At 60.8% G+C, this 15,203-nt stretch overlaps 1 protein-coding gene across 1 annotated transcript in view; it reads left to right on the forward strand.

Moving 5' to 3' along the window:
- The window catches only part of NFATC1 (nuclear factor of activated T cells 1), a 119,756-nt gene that overhangs the window by 76,217 nt on the left and 28,336 nt on the right, over positions 1-15,203 (forward strand). Inside the window, 1 exon segment of the mRNA XM_030925778.1 lies at positions 6,238-6,927. Within this exon segment, the coding sequence (XP_030781638.1) occupies positions 6,238-6,927 (690 nt within the window).

Raw genomic sequence — 15,203 nt, forward strand, 5'->3', positions numbered from 1 at the left:
GCTCGTGCCGATTTTCATTCTCAGATCTTGTCACCCCTGTCTTATAGCAGAAGGGGGCCCTGATCTGGGAGCCATGAAGACCCCAGCTGTCCCGCAGGAGCCCGGTCACACCAAGGCAGCCAAGGGGACTACGTTGGGAGGAGCCATTGGGCGGTCGGGGCCATTAGGAGGTGTGAGGGGCCCCCAGGTCCGCCCTAGGTGAGGGGCTCTGCCTGTCCTGGGGCTGCATAGATCCAGCTGGGGCTTTAGAACCGGAACCGTTCGAGGGGCTGTGGTGGGTGAAGCCCACTCACGTCCTGCCTTCTGTTGCCATGTAGAGATGGGAGCCCATTTTCCAGGCTTGGGGTTCTTTAAAGAGAAGCCAGGATTGTGCTGAATGCTCTCTGGCCATGGTGGGGTCTTTGGCAGGGGAGGCCCTGGGGGAGAGGCTCTCCCAGCTCACTGCCTGCGTCTTTGGCTAGAATTGGCACCTGCACGGGGCCTGGAAACGTCATGCTCACCTGGGGCAGAAGCCTCCCTCCAGGACTTAGCTCCTGACGTCACTGCTATCGAGGCAGAGACTCTGCAGTGGCGTCAGGGAAAAGCTGGGCCCCAGAACAGCACCAGGCACGGGACAGGTCCTCAGTGCCTTCCACGGAGGATGCAGTGTGAGGCCTGGGTCTGCGGGGACGGTTTACCTGTCAGCTCTGCACACCGCTGACCACTGCGCGCCGCCTCCACAGATAGTCCCCGTGAACGATGGGGCTGTCATGGACGCTGGGGCTGCCGTGGACAATGGGGCTGCCGTGGACACCAGGGCTGCCGTGGACAATGGGGTAGCCACCGTGGACAACAGGGCTGCCATGGACACTGCAGCCAGCCTGCTCCGTGGGAATATGCTTTGTAAAGCCAGCCGGCGCTGAGGCCAGCACTCGCCTTCCATACTCTGCTCTTTGTAACGAGTTTCATAAACTCACCCTCAGGTGATTGGCATTTCTGGTGCACCGTTGCTTAGCCTGAAAGTGAGCTGCCCTTTTTCTGAGCCCATCCGTTTGCTGCCTCCACCCCAGCCCCACGTGGCTGATGTCATCAGGAGGCAGCCAGAGGCTGCCTGGCGCAGGGTGAACCTGGAACACGTGCTCTCCGTGTGAACGGGGCCTGTGTGGCTCCCTCCACGGGCGAGACTCCCAGGCTCTTGTGCAGACGCTCGCTCCTTTCCTCACTGATAGGGTGCGTCTCACGAGGCTCTGATTACAGCGCAGGCATACATCTTCCTTGAAACCCACACAAAAGCACAGTTTAGGCCAAGCCCAGGTGCAGCATGTTCGTGCATTTCAGCTTCTTAGGTGCTGGGATGTGGAAGCAGCCGTGTGGCTTTCCTTTGCTTGTGAAGGTGAGTTTACACTTTCCAGCTTTTCTTTGTATTGGGAAGGCTGCAGCTCTCTGGGGCTTGACTTAGCAGAGAACATCCCGCTACATCCTCATGGGCCAGCGGGTCAGGCGGGGCCATCCAGAAACATCCCCCGCAGGTGCTGGGTGCCAGGTGCCTTGCGCGTTCCTGCCGTCCACGGCCCTTTGTCCCTGGCTGTGCTTCATGTCAGTGCCCCTTGGGGCAAGGACAGGGAGATGGGGGAGTCACCTGGGGAAGGCCCGGCCCTGGTGGGAGGCAGCTTTGGAGCAGCTGGGATGGCACAAGACGCTACTCCAGGGCCGAGAAACCATCCGGCCAACCCCAGACTTGAGCCGGACCTCACGGGCAAGGCTGAGAGAAGCCGCATGGGGACCCCAGCCCAGGGAGGGGCACTGCGGCAGGAACAGGCGCAGACACCTGCAGGGTCAGCCCGGGCCACCTTCCAAACGCGGTGACCACGCCCACAACTCACGCTGCCAGGGGACTAGGACTGGCTCTCCAGACTCACAAGATGCCATCATGGGCAGGGCACATGCGGCGACCCCAGGTTTCAAGTCACTGCCCCCAGCTCCCTGCAAATAGCTGTGGGCGGGAGGGGGCGGCGGGCAGGCACAGGAGTTTATTCCTGTGAGGAGCGTGTTGCCACAGCCTCTGTGGGCTGGAGCCCCGGGCCTCAGAGAGGGAGCGCTTGCCTGTGGGTGGGGGGACAGGAGCTGCCAACCAGGTGAGGTCCCAGTGAAGCGTCCACTCAGCCTTCTGCTTGCCCCTGGGGGAGGTAGACACATCAGTGCTGGGCCTGCTCCAAACCCGCAGGGCAAGTGGCCGGGGCATTCCAACGCCACTGCCGGCCGCCAGCATCCTGGGGAGGTGGGTCGTGTGTCCCAGCGCCGTGTGTCCCTCGCCACCACAATCCTCGGTCAGGACGTCCCCAGGAAGAATCCAGTGGCTGGAGAGATGCGGGGGTTAATGCCGGCGCCACCGCGGTTTTAGACGGGCCGCGTCTGCGCCATGTTCTTGCCGTTCTCCGGCCAGCTGCAGCAGACGCCACCCGGTCGCCCTGGCCCCGACGGCTCTCTGGCATCGCTGGCCTTGGCCCATGGGGCGGCTGATTTATGGCCACTGCTGTTTACGGGACAGCTGTGCTCGGGGCCTTTAGTGTCCGGCAGAGCTGGCAGGTACCAGTTTTTAAAGCGCTTGGGGGACATTTCATAGAAGAGGCGCGCTGGCCCCCGTGCCTGGCCACGTTTCTGGGCCCTGGCTGAAAATCCCGTGCAGCGGAGAGAGGATCCCAACAGGGTATTAATTTAACCTTCCAGCCATGTGCTTTTGCTAAAGATCATAAACTCTGAAAATTACCGGCTTAATTTAGAATGGAGGCTTGGCTGTTTGGGACATCAGCCTCTTCTGAGCGGGAGAGACGTAGGTGCCCACCAGCGTCTCACTCCCACATCTAGGCCTGTTTCCGGCGACCCCTGTGCCTCTCAAAGGCACAGGCCTGAGTTCACAGAGACCACTGGCCGAGCCCTGCCTCTGGGGCTCCCCACCGTCTGGCTTTGTCATGGACTCGTCATTTGTGGATTTACCATATGCTTGAAGCTGGAACGGCAGGAAGGGGCAGTTCCTGAGGCCCAACTGCCTCCGCAGAGTTGGTGGGGAGGCCATGGCCTGAGGCCAAAATGCGTCCCCTGGATGAACATGACCCTAGCCCTGTGGTCTCCAGACAGTGGTTAGAGCCCCACCCTCCACAGGCACCGCCTCCCGCTGCCCCTTCAAAAAGGTGTTGCAGCCCACGGCCCAGATATTCGACTTTCTAATATAAAGTGAGGCCTGTAGGGTTTCCCAATCAACATGAGGGCGCCTTCTCCTCAGCCCCCCGACTTGCACAGGCAGTCCTGGGGCTCTGCCCCATCCGTGAACCCTCAGCTGAAGAGGACAGCCCCAGAGGCGGCCACACTCAGGTGGCTGGAGGCAGAGTCCTCCCTGCAGGAACTCCCCCTGGCACTGCCAGGGTCTGTGCACCTCCTTCAGCCCCCACTAAGGAGAGTGTGCCAGGCCGGGCTGAGAGCACGCAGACCTCGTGCGCCAGGCGTGAGCGCTGTCTTCAGATGGGACCGAGCGGCCTCACTGTTGTGATGACTGAATGTGACGTCTGGGGTGTAATTCCAGCGTGCCCTGATTCCTGGGGTGTAATTCCAGCCCTGACCCAGTTCCTGGGGTGTAATTCCAGCCCTGACCCGGTTCCGGGGGTGTAATTCCAGCATGCCCTGGTTCCTGGGGTGTAATTCCAGTGTGACCCAGTTCCTGGGGTGTAATTCCAGCGTTCTGGGGTGTAATTCCAGCGTGACCTGGTTCCTGGGGTGTAATTCCAGCCCTGACCCGGTTCTGGGGGTGTAAGTTCCAGCATGCCCTGGTTCCTGGGGTGTAATTCCAGTGTGACCCAGTTCCTGGGGTGTAATTCCAGCGTCCTGGGGTGTAATTCCAGTGTGACCCGGTTCCTGGGGTGTAATTCCAGTCCTGACCTGGTTCCGGGGGTGTAATTCCAGCGTGACCTGGGTCCTGAGGTGTAATTCCAGGGTGCCCTGGTTCCGGGGGTGTAATTCCAGCGTGACCCAGTTCCTGGGGTGTAATTCCAGCGTGACCCGGTTCCTGGGGTGTAATTCCAGCGTGACCCGGTTCCTGGGGTGTAATTCCAGCGTGACCCGGTTCCTGGGGTGTAATTCCAGCGTGACCTGGTTCTGGGGGTGTAATTCCAGTGTGACCTGGTTCCAGGGTGTAATTCCAGTGTGACCCCAGCGGCGATTGCAGAGCGGGGTGGCTGACGAGGCTGGGGGAACGTACCCGTTCCCACTCCCCTGCCCTGGGCACCACTGTAGAGGCAGCCCCTGGCCTTGTTCTCCAAGCTTGACAGCTCAGGCCGCACTCCCTGCATTCTTCTGTGGCTGGACTTGCCCCGGGCCAAAGGCTGGGGACGCCTGGGCTATGGAGCCCCAGGAAGGCCTGGCAGGACCCTCAGCAGAGTGCGGCTTTATGGGCCCTGGTCAGTGAGCTGCAGGCTGTGTCCTGGGAAGGCCTTGTAATCACAATTACCCTGTGATTTTCTTCCTGCCTCCTGGACGTCAGCACCTCCTGGTCACCCACCCCATCTAAAACCTCAGCCTCTCTACTCAGTGTGCAGGGCGGACGCTTTAAACCTCGGCCTCCCTACTCAGTGTGCAGGGCGGACAGTTTAAACCTGAGCCTCCCTACGCAGTGTGCAGGGCGGATGATAGAAAGATTTGAATGAGTGAATGAAAGTAGGGACTTGAAAAGTCAGCACAAAAGCAACAAAATGCAGCAACTCCACTGGGAATCCCTGGGTTGAAAGCTCTGGCTGACTTCCTCCGGACTCACAGGCTGGCGAGATTCTACAGCCGGGAACGGCCCATGTGGGTTAGTTCCTGTGATGCCTCCAGTGTGGCGGGAAGGTGGCTTGGCTACACAGATGACTCGCCCCTGTGCTCACGACCGCCGGGACCTGTGGTGGGGGCTGCAGGGGAGGCTGCACGTAGCACAGGTGCTCCCGTATCACGAGCTGCCGGAAAACGCCATCTCCATCGGTCGCAGCTGCTGGTGGACTCGTCAGCACCCAGCTGTGGTGGGGAACAGCTGCGTGGACTCACAGGCTCAAGCCCGGGACTAAATATTTTCTCTCGAATTGGAGGTGCTTTTGTTTACTGCAGGAGGCTGCTGGACCCTCTGCGGTGGCGAGTGTTGGCACCGGGAGCCCGTGTGCCGGTTTTGGGGGCCACTCATAGGCCCCAGGTGGTGATGGGAGGGGAGTTTCCCTCCCGTGGCCGACCCTGCTGCCAAACAGAATCCACACAGCATTCGCCCAGAGCAGCGCCGCGCGTCTGTTAGGAATTTGCGTGCACCATTGCGAGAGCTTTAGAGCCACTGAGCCGTCTGATGTCTCCTGTAAGTAGCACGAGAGACCTAAGACCAGCAGGAAAACAGCAACCGCAGGAATGCCGCCTGGGACCGCCTGGCTGCTCCCGCTGACTGCACGCCTGCCTGCTTTCTTCCTGACACCCCTGCAGAAGCAGGCACAAAGGCTGGGGTGGGCGCAGGCCGGGAGCCAGTGTCGGCTGTGGCCCAGGCCTGGCGGAGCGGCCTTGGGGACCCAGTGCCCGACCTGTAGGCTCCTCCCCACAGCCCTAGACTTCTAGGGAGGGCTGGGTGGGAGAAAGCTCTAGAAACTCGGGAGCCCCCTTTTCCGTCCAAGGCTGCCAGGTCGCAGCCTCTGCACAGCCCATCGCTTTAGAAGGGAATCAGGAGGACCGTGGAGGCGGTCCAGCGTCCGCGACAGCGTTTTTCTTTCGCAGTGGCGGACGGCTTCTCTCCTGGAGCAGTCATTCCCCTTTGCAGTTGGATTTTTACTGACTCCTGAAAGCCATCTTGTTGTGTGTTCGAGTTTACCAAACGCGCAGACATTTACCAAACCGAGTGTTGGGAGCAGAAATGCCGTCATGCATCCAAGTTGAAATTTTCGCTTTGATTCCTGCGAATCCACAGGCCCCTGGGTCCAGGGCTCCCACCATAGTTTGCAAGTGGACTTTCATAGCACGTTAGTGCTGCAGGAGAGTCCAAGGAAAACAGTCCTCGCCAGTATTAGAACCAGCTGCGACTCTCTCCGCCGATGACTCACACCTTTTTTTTTAATGGGGTGGGAGAACCAGGCAGGAGACAGAGGGACCCAGTCAGGGCCCTGTCGGTTTTGCGCAGGGTGTCCCAGCCACAAGCCTGCCTGGTCATACTCATCTGCAAATCTGCAACTCGTGTTTATTTAACTTTTCTTTTCCTTCTCACAGTTCCAATGATAAAAACAGAACCCACGGATGATTATGAGCCTGCTCCAAACTGTGGGCCGGTGAGCCAGGGGTTAAGTCCTCTCCCAAGACCATACTACAGCCAGCAGCTCGCGATGCCACCTGACCCCAGCTCCTGCCTCGTGGCCGGCTTCCCGCCCTGTCCTCAGAGAAGCACCCTGATGCCAGCAGCCCCTGGTGCGAGCCCCAAGCTCCACGACCTTTCTCCTGCTGCCTACACCAAGGGCGTCGCCAGCCCGGGCCACTGCCACCTCGGACTCCCGCAGCCGGCCGGAGAGGCCCCCGCCGTCCAGGACGTGCCCAGGCCAGTGGCCACGCACCCCGGCTCGCCCGGGCAGCCGCCCCCGGCCCTGCTGCCACAGCAGGTGAGTGTGCCTCCAAGCAGTAGCTGCCCCCCTGGTCTCGAACACTCACTCTGCCCCAGCAGCCCCTCTCCTCCACTCCCGCCCGCCGCCCAAGAGCTGACCTGCCTGCAGCCCTGCAGCCCAGCGTGCCCGCCCGCCACGGGCCGCCCGCAGCACCCGCCGCCCACGGTCCGCAGGGATGAGTCTCCGGCCGCCCGGCCACGGCTGCTGCCAGAGGCGTGTGAGGACGGTAGTCCTAATTTGGCCCCTATTCCTGTAACGGTCAAGCAAGAGCCTGAAGAGTTGGACCAGTTGTACCTGGATGACGGTGAGTGCCCGTGGCCATGCAGATGTGGTCTCGGCCCGGCGTGGCGGCGTGAGCTCACGGAGGGGCCGTGTGCGTGCTGCGTGTGTGACACGTGTGGAAGCGCACTGAGGCCCTGGGCTGGGTGTGGGGTGCGTCCTCCTGATATAAAGTGCCCCCGTGTGATGCCATGGCGTCAGTGCCAGCTGGGGTGCCCGCCATGAGATCTGCTCCAGTGATCACGCATGGGGCCCTAGGCGGGTCCTGGGCTGCAGACCCTCCTGCAAGACCTGTCCCGGGGTCTAAGGCTCACATTGGGTGCCCAGGTTTGCTTCTGCAACTGAACATGGAGCCACGCGGCTCAGGCTCAAAGCCCTGACCTGGAGAGGGACCGGCCTTCACGGTCGGGGCATTCTGGGTGCTGCCTGAGTCCTGTGAACAGCTTGTAGACAACAGCTTAGCCGAAGCGATGAGCACATTACCCTGTGCAGTTCTGTCAACACTTCTAAATGCCACGGCATCCTTGCCAGGAGCTCGGGGGACGGCCGTGACACTGGGGGCCCTAGACTGTGCCTTCAGGCCCCAGGCGCAGGGTCTTCCCCGTCCAGCCCCTGGGCTCGCACAGCGCAGAGACGCACCAACACCGCGTACCTGGGGTTGTTTGGGAAGGAAGTGGCCTCACGTCTGTAGCCAGGCGGGTGGTGTGGGGAGCCCCGAGCACTCAGGCCTTTCTGTGAGGAGGGGTGACCGAAGGCGCCGTGGTGTTCTTGGCGAGTGTTTACATCTCAAGGCGCAGCCCGACTTGCTTGTGCTGTGATCAGGGACGCGCCCACAGCCCTGGGGACTACGCGTTAGAGGGCAGTTCAGCTCGTGTTTTCTGGCCCACTCCCTGCCTCGTGGCCTGGGGTCCAGGTGAGCCTCGGCCTTCTGGGGAGGGGACGGCATCAGCCCCTCCTGACCTGGGGGGCAGGGACTCCCGGGCGTCGGGGGCTCAGTTTCCCATCTGCTGGGAAGGAAGTGAGGCCTCCCTGCTGTTTCCTAACGGAAGGCTACAAGCTTTTTGAAGAGAATGCATGCAAATATTTTAGCCCCCAAAGCATGAAGCTCTTGAGCCCACAGCCCTGGTGTGTGTGTGTGTGGGTGTGTGTATGGGTGTGTGTGTGGGGGGGGGGGTGTGTGTGTGGGGGGGGGTGGGGGTGTGTGGGGGGGGTGGGTGTGGGGGGGTGTGGGGGTGGGGGTGTGGGGGGGTGGTGTGGGGGGGTGGGTGTGGGGGGGGTGGGTGTGGGTGTGGGGGGGGTGGGTGTGGGGGGGTGGGGGTGTGTGTGTGGGGGGGTGGGGGGTGTGTGTGTGGGGGGGTGGGGGTGTGTGGTGGGGTGGGTGTGGGTGTGTGGGGGGGGTGGGTGTGGGTGTGTGGGGGGGGTGGTGTGGGGTGGTGGGGTGGGGTGTGTTGGGGGTGGGGTGTGGTGTGTGGGGGTGGGGTGGGGTGGGGGGGTGGGGGGTGTGTGGGGGGGGTGGGGGTGTGTGGGGGGTGGGTGTGGGTGTGTGGGGGGGGTGGGTGTGGGGGGGTGGGGGGGTGTGGTGTGGGGGGGTGTGGGTGTGTGGGGGGGGTGGGTGTGGGTGTGTGGGGGGTGGGTGTGGGGGGGTGGGGGTGTGTGTGGGGGGGGTGTGTGTGGGGGGGTGGGGGGGGTGGGTGTGTGTATGGGTGTGTGTGTGTGTGTGAGTGTGAGCTTGCGGTAGTGTGTTCCACGGAGCCCGGAGCCCTCATCGTCTGTTTTGTGGGATGTGTCCCATCAGATCAGGAGGCTGCTGCCTCCCTGGGGCTGTCCCTCGGAGCCACACACTGGAGGCCCATGGCTGTCCCTGGCCACTCTCTGGAGGTTTATGATGACTGTGGGGCGGGGCCAGGACAGTGTTCCGTGTCCCGTGCAGATGTCCTTCTAAAGTTCTGTCTGACCTGCCTGCTGTCCTCGTTGTCCCCCTCGAGGTCAGCTGGAGCTCTGCGTGGGGCCCGTGTCCCTGCTCTGCTGCCTCCTGAGCACAGATGGACTCTGCCTTCCTCCCCAGCCCCTGCGCAAGGTGGACGCTGGCATCTGTGCCTGCAGCCCCTCACCCCTGCGTCCGTGCCCCCAACCCCTCACCCCTGCGTCCGTGCCTCCAGCCCCTCACCCCTGCTTTGTCTTACCTGGTGCCACATGGCCCCAAGGTGGCTGGAAGGTGCTGAGAAGTTCTCTTCCCACCCGCCACGCCTTGTCCCAGCTGTGACCCACCAGCCCTGGGCTCCCACGTCTGGGCAGCATCCTGCAGGCCCGGGTAGGAAGCAGGTCTCATTTATGTTTCTGCTGCCCTGGGGCTCACGTGTGGCTTTATGGTGAGGGTAGAGTTTGGGGTGGGACTTGGGGTGGGTGAGCCAGGGGAGTGCTGGGGACTGGGACATGTTCTGCGTCAACACAGCAGGCAGGGGACTGTTGACCCACATGGTGCTCAGGCGACATTATCCCTTTACCCAACCCGTTACTGCCAAAGCCTCACCAGGTAGCCCGGGCCCCTCTGGCCTTGGTCGTAGAGGTCAAAGCTAAGTGAGCCAGGCCTCGCCTGGGTGGGCTGTTGTGTTGCTGAGTGCACAGGCTGGGGATGTTGGAGCTGCATGGGTGTGGGTGTGACCCCACCCTGGCCTACCTGACCGTGCATGGAAATGGAGGGGTCGGGACCGGGGGAGGGGGTTGCATGGATGACTCCCTGATACATGGAAGGGCTGAGGCCAGAGTGCATCTGCCATGCAGCGGGGCCTGGCCTGCAGCTCCTCTGAGGGTGCCTGATGCCACATTCCCGTTGGGGCCTCTCCTGACCACCAGTGGGACTCTGGAGCCCAAGATTCGCCAGCTGTAAAGCAGTCGCTCACACCCCTTTTAAGAAAGTTTCTGTCTCGGAGTCCTGCCGTCGGGACACTTGAGGACAACCTCGCCCGCAGGGTGAGCTCAGTTCCCAGCAGGCCTCTCTCCCCATTTTCCCCGCTCGGTTGGCGTGGTGATCTTCCCCAAACTCGGATCTAATGGGTCACATCCTGTTCAAAAGACTCAGGGGTTTCTATGTTGCCAGAGCAGAGATGACCTTGGAGTCTGGCTCCAGCCTCCCACCACCCCAGCCCACGAACCACAGTCATCTCGTACACGCACGTCTCATCAGGCTCAAGGCTGGTCCTGGGACTTTCAGCACAGGCCCCAAGCGCCAGCCCTGCACGCTGTTCTGCGCGCAATTTATGAGTCCTGCGTTCATTCTGTTTCCATAACCCGGGACCAGCCACACACAAGATTTTGGGGTTAGCCTATGGCACTAGGCGGTGCTACTTTGGGCGTCAGGGTTGAGATGGAGGTTGAGATACCTGTGCAGACACCTCCCTATGATGTGGCAAATGTGTGCAGGTAATGTCATCCATTTCATCTCCACCTGTGAGGTCCCTTGATGCCCAGCCAGGACCACAGCGGTTAAGGCTTTGGGCAGCTGGAAGCAGTGTCAGCCGTGGCCTGATCTGCCCCCGCGGGCAGACAACCCCTCTCAGTCCTTCATAGGCAGGCAGGCGGGGCGCAGTGGCAGAGGAAGTCCACAGGCAGGCGGGGCGCGTGGCAGAGGAAGTCCACAGGCAGGCAGGCGGGGCACGTGGCAGAGGAAGTCCACAGGTGGGCGGGGCGCGTGGCAGAGGAAGTTCTGCTCACAGTGTGTGTGAAGGGAAGGGGAGAGGAGAGTCCTGGGGGCTGAGGGGGTGCAGGTGGGGTAGTGTCTGGTGCCGGCTCAGGTTCTGGGTTAGGGTGGGGTGGACCCCGGTGCAGGCCCGGTTCTGGGTCAGGATGGGGTGGTCCCTGGTGCAGGCCCAGCTCTGGGTTAGGGCGGATGGTCCCTGGTGCAGGCCCAGCTCTGGGTCAGGGTGGGGTGGTCCCTGGTGCAGGCCCAGCTCTGGGTCAGGGCGGGGTGGTCCCTGGTGCAGGTCCCAGCTCTGGGTCCGGGCAAGGGTGGTCCCTGGTGCAGGCCCAGGCCCTCGGTCACGGTGGGGTGGTCCCTGTTGCAGGCCTGGCTCTGGGTCAGGATGCGGTGGTCCCTGGTGCAGGCCTGACATCACTGCTGCCCTGGGAGACAGGCACCAGGCCATGGGCTCCAGGTTCCTCCTGAGCACCCAGGGGCAGGTCCACCCACTCTAGACACCTGCCCTCTCCCCAGTGAGAAGAGCAGATTCAAATGTTTATTGCTCTGTCGGAGTGGATGGAGCCTTCACTGAGAATGACACGAGCCGAGCCGTTACCCGTGTCCTGGGTGGACGGGGCGCTGCCTGTCCTTGTGAGAAGATGGCTGGAGCGTCCGCCCAAGATGGCCGGGAAGGGTCCCGGGTCAGGGTTGAGTCTGGGTCGGCCCCTCCCCTGCAGATGACCTCCGACTTGCCCTCGGTCCCTGGAACCTGGAACCCACACCCCAGGCTCACAAACACCATGACATAAACAAGGTCAGGGCCCAGGTTGTGTCGGGAAAGCCTCACACAGGGCGAAGACCTGAATTGTGAGGTGAAACCCTGAGTCCCCCAGACCCCAGCAAGCTCCACGGAAATGCAGGGGTCCACATAGGGGCCATCTTGATGGAGACAGCGGGAGAGGGAGGCGGCTGGGGTGAATGTGAGTAGTGCTGGTTTAGTATTAATATATATTTTGTCTAATTTCACATCCCCTAAGAGAATCGGTCATCTCAGCAGCCACCCAGGGGCTCAGGCGCTGGCTTAGAAAGCGGGCAAGCGTGACCTGGAGTTGGGGGGCAGAGAAGGGTGGGGAGCACAGGGCTCCCCGACCAAGGGACGATCTCAGCAACCGGAGAAGGAGCAGAGACAGGAGACAGGAACAACCATGAACCCAGGTCAAAGGTCGGTGCCGTGCGCGCCAAGTGTCCTCAGCAGGTGGAAAGTGTCTCTGTCTTTGTTCGTTTACACAACAGGGAGAGAGCGAAAAGCTGGGGTTGGAGCAAACAGGAGAGAAATAACACTGTGTGGTGGGGGCAAGACTCACATACCTCTGACTATCTGTAAATGGGCCAATGGGACAGAAGGCAGGGGACCTCCTGGCCAGCCCCAAGCCCTGTGAAGTGCCTGTGGCAGGACGTGGCCATGGCAGGTGCCAGAAGCCCTGCTGGGCCCACGTCTCCAGCCTCCCTGGCTTCCCTTCTGCGTTCCGCCGGCCTCGCTGCCGCCTCCAGAGCCAACGAGCCTGGCGTGGGGTGCAGATTGAGTCTCCAGCCCTCTGCGAACCAAGCCGTGGTGGATCTCAGAGCTGTGTGCAGGGCTTAGAAAGCGGGAGACAGGCCAGCACCTGGGATGTCCTCGTGGGGCCGGGAACCCAGCCCTGGCCCCTGGGCGCCCAGCTGTGGTTGAGAGCCTTCCCTCTGCCTGACCAGAATCAGAGCTGTGGGTCCGTGAACTGAGTCACCTCAGGGTTTTGCTGCTTCACGTGAACAGCTGTGCAGAGGCAGCCACGCGCAATCCAGGCTCCTCACACACCGTGATGCTGACAAGGGCCTGCCCCTGAGCACGTAGAAAGAACTTATTCTGTGCGTACGGGTTTTGCGTTTTGTTTGGGTTTTGATTTTGTTTAAATAACAGAATAGTGTCCAGTTGCAGAGTCTGAGTGGGGGGGTCCACAATGTCCTCATTTGCATCCCTGAGGGGTCTGAGGAGGGCAGTTCACACCGGAGCCTCCTCCGTGGCAGCCTCTGCTTGGCCGCAGGAACCTGAAGGTCACACACAGCCCATGTCCTGTGTGTCTCAAGGAATTCAAACCTCAAAATGAAAAATTAGGCTGGGCATGGTGGCTCACACCTGTAATCCCAGCACTTTGGGAGACCGAGATGGGCGGAACACCTGAGGTCAGGAGTTCAAGACCAGCCTGGTCAACATGGTAGAACCCTGTCTCTACTAAAAATACGCAAATTAGCTGGGTGTGGTGGTGCACACCTGTAATCCCAGCTACTTGGGTGACTGAGGCAGGAGAATCACTCAAACCTGGGAGATGGAGGTTGCAGTGAGCTGAGATCTCGCCACTGCACTCCAGCCTGGGTGACAGAGCGAGACACTATTAAAAAAAAAAAAACAGCAAAGAAAAGAAAAATGAATCCAGCTTTTTTTTTTTTTTTTTTTTTTTAGGATTTCTTTGCTTTCCAGTCCTTTCTACTCACAAGTTTTTTGTTTCAGAAGTACTTGACCGTAAATAAATTCCAATAATGAGGTCGTCTTTGTGTCTTCCCAAGATAGAGCTTTCCCCTCAGACTTCTCAAGCATGGCCAAGCCACAGAGGTTCATTTTTTAAACAGTAGTTTTCTGTATCTTGCATTATTTTAAATGTAGATTTGAAAAAATGCCACAGAGCTCTGTGTGGCTCCTTTTCCAATGTGATTTCCACGCGTTCCGCATCGTGGAGAAGGGCCGTGAGGAGGCTCTACGGGGAATGGACTCTCGGTAAATTACACATTAGCGTGGGCAGCTCTGTGTCACACGCTGCCGCATTGAGAGCATTTGTGGGGCCCATCTTCTGAAACGGAGGTGCTCGGGGCTCACTGTGGTGCCCACGGGTCTGTGCCACTGAAGTGGGCACCCTCCCTCGAGCCTCGTGAGGAAAGCGGCCGTCCCTCGGCGTGGGGCTGGTCTGCCCCAGGCGCCTCCCTGTGTCACCTGGACGGCCCCACGGCCTCTGCCACAAAAGGCCCTTTCAGTCCCTCAGAAGCACTTGGGTTTAAAAAGTCTCGATGTCATTAAAACAACAAGCAGGTAGACGAGGCGGCCGGAGCGTGTCTGCCGCAGTCTGGGCTGTGAACTGGCCCCTCACCTGCCCCTCCTCCTGAGCCCGAGCTGCTCCAGAGAGAACAAAAAGCTCTCCTTATGGAAAGTTTTACTAACCTGGCCCAGTGCCCAGGTCTGAGGCCTTCCCCACGGCTGAGGATGATTGAAAGGGTCTGTGTGCCGCGATCAAACACGCAGCGTCGTTAACGTTGCAGACGTCGGCTACCGCGTGATGGATGGAGCAGTGAACTCAGCCGTGCAAATCATTCATTAGGGTCAGTGCCTGGTGCCTTGGGACTGCTGCGTGGGGGTTTCGAGGCATAAAAACCACACTGCACACCCCCCAGAGACGGAGCCTGCTGTCAGCGGGGTGGGCCAGGCTGCGGGAACGGGTTCTCCAGAGGCTGCTGAAGAGGCAGCTCCCCAACGCCAGGAGCCCATCCAGCCCCAGGCCCAGAGCTGCTTCCTCAGGGAGCCCACCCTGTGACGTGCCCGAGGTGAGGCAGCCACCAGAGGCCGCGTCCAAACCTGTGCGCCAGGCAGCGTGTGGTCTGAGGCACAGAGGCTGACTCACGTGTTTCAGTTCCTCTCTAGAAAACTTGCTCCCACCCGGTCTCAGCCAGCAAGTGCAAGGGATGGTGAGAAAGTTGAGAGCGGGCACACACCCCCCATTAACCTGGTACGGCCAGGGGAAGGCGAGAGCGGGCACACGCCCCCCATTAACCTGGTACGGCCAGGGGAAGGCGAGAGCAGGCACACGCCCCCCATTAACCTGGTACGGCCAGGGGAAGGCGAGAGCGGGCACACGCCCCCCATTAACCTGGTACGGCCAGGGGAAGGCGAGAGCGGGCACACGCCCCCCATTAACCTGGTACGGCCAGGGGAAGGCGAGAGCGGGCACACGCCCCCCATTAACCTGGTACGGCCAGGGGAAGGCGAGAGCGGGCACACGCCCCCCATTAACCTGGTACGGCCAGGGGAAGGCGAGAGTGGGCACATGCCCCCCATTAACCTGGTACGGCTGGGGTAGCACAGAGCCCATGACTGGAGAACCCTGGGGCAGCTGCAGTGGCAAATGTGCCCCTTCAGGAAACGGGGGCGAGGATGGTGCTGAGACGGGCACTGAACAGAGCTCTCTGAAAACGGGCTGTGTGGGCCATGCTCACGCTGTGTGGGTGCTGCCACAAGTCTCCCGCCCTGGTGTGCAGGCTGTGAGGCTGCAGTGCCTCCGTCCTTCCCTGAGGTGGGCACGGGAGAGAAGAGAGGTGCACACCCCTGTGAGCTGCCCACAGGCTGCTCCTCAGGGCCTGTGAGGTTCTGGGCACTTTTTAAAATTGCCTGAAGATACTCACTGTGGACACAGAATGCTTTGAATTCTACACTGTTTAGAATGGAAATATCGGTCTATGGTCCAATTGTGTAAACTTGGAAGGGAAATTTGGCGGTATCGTTTTCAGCTATTAACCTTCTGCCTTTGAATTCTTGAAAGTGGGTCTTA

The sequence above is a fragment of the Rhinopithecus roxellana genome, chromosome 21 (assembly GCF_007565055.1).
Source record: "Rhinopithecus roxellana isolate Shanxi Qingling chromosome 21, ASM756505v1, whole genome shotgun sequence".
Taxonomy (NCBI): domain Eukaryota; kingdom Metazoa; phylum Chordata; class Mammalia; order Primates; family Cercopithecidae; genus Rhinopithecus; species Rhinopithecus roxellana.